The 3,875-nt window shown below is 14.7% G+C and overlaps 1 protein-coding gene across 1 annotated transcript; it reads right to left on the bottom strand.

The window, feature by feature from the left end:
* Positions 1-28: 28 nt before the first annotated feature.
* PGAL8A_00319000 (conserved Plasmodium protein, unknown function) lies at positions 29-1,765 on the bottom strand (the record flags this gene model as incomplete). The annotated part of the gene is made up of 5 exons (XM_028672210.1): positions 29-127; positions 250-320; positions 418-473; positions 580-632; positions 842-1,765. 5 exons carry the CDS (start codon positions 1,763-1,765, stop codon positions 29-31), a joined length of 1,203 nt encoding a protein of 400 aa, XP_028528785.1.
* Positions 1,766-3,875: the final 2,110 nt, after the last annotated feature.

A 3,875-nucleotide genomic window follows, 5' to 3' on the forward strand; every position in this document is an offset into this window, starting at 1 on the left:
AAAAAAAAAAAAAAAAAAAAAAAAGAAATTAATCTTGAAACAAAGATGATAAAAGAACATTAATTAATTCAGGATTATTTACATATTCATATAAACTTTCATTTTTCCAATCTGGTGGTTCAGGTAACTACAAATAAAAGAAATAATATAAATAACAAATAAAAATGAAAAGAAAAATATAAATAAAAAAAAAAAAAAAATTAAATTTTCTTAATTATTTTATAATATAGTTTAATTTTTTATTCAAACCATGAAATTAACTAATTTTGGTATAGGTTCATAAGATAATATTTTTCCTCTATTTACATTATTGTTATCATCTAAAAAAAATAAAATATATTTGTTTTATTAAATGAATAAGAAAATAAAAAGAAAATTAATATTTTTTTTTTTTTTTTTTGTTTCCTAAAATTTTACATTTTTTTTTAATCTTATATATTTCTCTTTGTGATTTTAACAATTCACTGTCTTCCCTATGTTAAAAAAAAAAAAAAAAAAAAAATTTTTATTTCTCATTATACTATATAAAAAATAAATATAGCATATATATATATATAAAACGTATTTTATCTTAATTACTGATTATTCTTCAAAATTTGAATAGCATTCAATAAAAACTTTTTGTAGTAAATCTAAAAATAAAATTAAAAACAATAAGTAAAAAATTTCTAAAAATCATTTAATTATATTAATTTTTTATCTATATACATTAAAATAATAAAACTAATAAAAAAATATGTTGTAAATAGTTACAAAAAAAAAAAAAAAATAAAGTTCATTATGTTTATATGAAAAAAGCAAAAAAATCACATATGAATATAAATAAGTATATAAAACAAACCTCATCATCATAAATGTGCTTATTCAAATTAAAGTTTCTTTCATCTTTATATAATAATTCATATAATTTTTTTCCTACAATTTCATAATTTAATGCTTCTGGATAAGAATTTTCAATTAATGATGGTAATTCAAACATAACTTGATTAATTTGAGAAGATATAGATTGCTCATATGTTTTTAAACTTTTTGTTGAACTTATTTTAGTTATTTTATGCATAATATCAAAAAAATTTAAACACATTTTTTTAGAATACAAAAACCACGTATCAATAATAGAAAAGAGTTTCTTTTCATTTTTTGTTGTATCTTCATTATACAATTTTCTTCTATTTTCATAAAATAATTTATCTTCTTCATCATTTATTATATTTAGTTCATTAAACAAATTTTCATTAATTTGAATATCACATTTTAAAAAATATTTTTTCAAAAAATTATGCAATATGGTTAATAGATCTCCAATATCATCTTTTAATTTTTCCTCATTACATTTCACTTCATTTAATGAGTTTCTAATGTCTTTACTTAAATTATCATTATCTAACATTTTATCCTTTAAAGAAACAAATGATAATAGTGGCAATTTATTAGATAAAGATAATACTTTTTGAGATAAAATTCTTGTTCTTAATAAAACTTTATATAAATTTATCTGATCATTTACTTTTTTTGATATTTCTTTTATATTATCGTAATCATCATTTATCAATTCAAGATTCTCAGTTAATTTTTCATTTTTTTGGTCTTTTTCTTTTTTAAAATTTTCAATTTCTAATTTATAAAGTTCACCTAACTTATCTTTCTCGTATTTGTTTTTTTTTAACAATCCTTTTTTCGATTGTTTGTTATTAATTTTACTACTTTTTTTGTTTAGTATGTTTTTTTTTTTTTTTTTTTTGGAAGAATTTCTTTTTAAATCCATTTTCATAAATGTTATAGCATTATAATTTATTCATTATCAATTTATATAAATATTTCTGAAAATTTTATTCTTTATAAAAATTTAATTATGTAATCATTTAATTATTCCATTTATGATAAAATTAAAATATAGATGAATTAATATTTTTATTTAATTAAATAAGAAATATTTTTAAATTATTTTATTTAATTAAATAAGAAATATTTTTAAATTATTTTATTTAATTAAATAAGAAATATTTTTAGATTTTTTTATTTAATTTTTTTTTTTTTTTTTTATAAAAAATTTTGTACTAAAAATAAAAAAATTGTTGTAAAAAAACAAATATTTTTTAACTTATAAATGCGAAAATATTTTTTTTTTTTATTTAATTTACATAATTTAACAATGTTTAAATAGTTCTTTTTTTCAAATAGAAATGAAAATATTTTTTTTTTTTTAAACAAACATTTATTGATTGATTGTTTAATATTGTATGTTAGCATATTTCAATTAAAATTTATTTTCAAAATTTTTACTTGTTTACATTAAAATTGTATTTAAAATAATTTCTCATTTATTAAAAGATATTATAGAAGAATTAAAAAAAAAAAAATGTTAGTTATAGTTTTTAAATGCTTTTTATTTAAAAATAATATGAAAGGAAAAATTAAGAAAGTCTATTACAGTTTTTTGTTATATTGTTATATTTAAAAACAAAAAATAATATTAAACTAAAGGTGTCTTCCTGTATTTGTATAAATAAAAATAGTTAAGAAAATTTTAAAACATACTCAATTATTTCTTAAAAAAAGGATATATTATTTATATTATTTTCTTATAATTTTATTTTTTTTCATGATTTCATAAATGTGGCTACTTAAATTATTAATACATGCCGTTTATATAACAAGATTATAATGTTAGTCTATAAAAATTTATTATAATAAAAATTTTCTCTTTTTAAGAATAAGAAAATAAAAAAATTTATTATTAAAAGGAAGATTATTTCTATTCCTATAAAACTTTTTTCCTATTAAAAAAAAAAAAAAAAAAATTAATATTAAATTTTCTAAAATCTATGAATTATTAATATATAATCACAAATAAAACAAAAGATACTTATAATAATTTTTAAACCTAAAACTAATTAACCTCTAATATTAGTTAAAAAAAAAATATATATCTTATTTGAATAGTAAAATCAAATGAATATTTTATAACATCTATAGAAAAAAAAAAAAAAATTATAAATTATTCTTACACACGTGAATACATTAAAAAATTTTTTAAGAATTTTTAAGCAAAACAATTTTTCATACAACCAAATATCTATATATAATGCATATTTTATCATGAGGCATATAATAAATCAACATATATGTATATATATAAAATATTTTAAATAATATTTTTGATCACAATTGTGTCCAATATATTATGTTGTTAATTAAAAGTTGCAAGAGAAAATATAGGAAAACATACAATTTTAGAATCACTAATTCCTTAAAAACTTAAAAATATCTTATTTAATGAATTAATTATTTCTTTAACTATGTATACTTTTTTTTTTTTTTTTTTTTATATTTTTTAATTACAAAATACACATTTTAAAAATGTCTCCTGTATAACTAAATAATATGATATAAATATAAAAAATTGCAATATCAGGAAAACAAAAAATAATAAATAAAGAATAATATGGAGATGAAGTGAAAATATTAAAATTTTACTCATATCAAACTTTAATTTTTTAAATTCCTCTATAAGTTAATGTCTTCAATAAATATAATAATATTAATGAAAACAAAATTTTTTTTCTTATTATCATCACAAATGTACGTTTAAAAAATATATGAATATTAGATACAAAAAATTCACATAAATGAAAAGAATTGTAAATAATGAAATTTTACATTTTAACTTAGATAGTTTTTTTTTTTTTTTTTTTTTAATATCAAAATATATAATTTATTTTCATATTTTTTCTTTTTACTAAACTATTAAATATTAAACCATTTCTATTTCTTTTTTTTTTGTTATTATATTACTTTGATTATTAATATATTTTTTTATTTATTTTGTATTCTCAAACATATTTACAACATTTCCTTGTATCTTTTTTTTTTTT

Source organism: Plasmodium gallinaceum (genome assembly GCF_900005855.1).
Source record: "Plasmodium gallinaceum strain 8A genome assembly, contig: PGAL8A_v1_87, whole genome shotgun sequence".
Lineage (NCBI taxonomy): Eukaryota > Apicomplexa > Aconoidasida > Haemosporida > Plasmodiidae > Plasmodium > Plasmodium gallinaceum.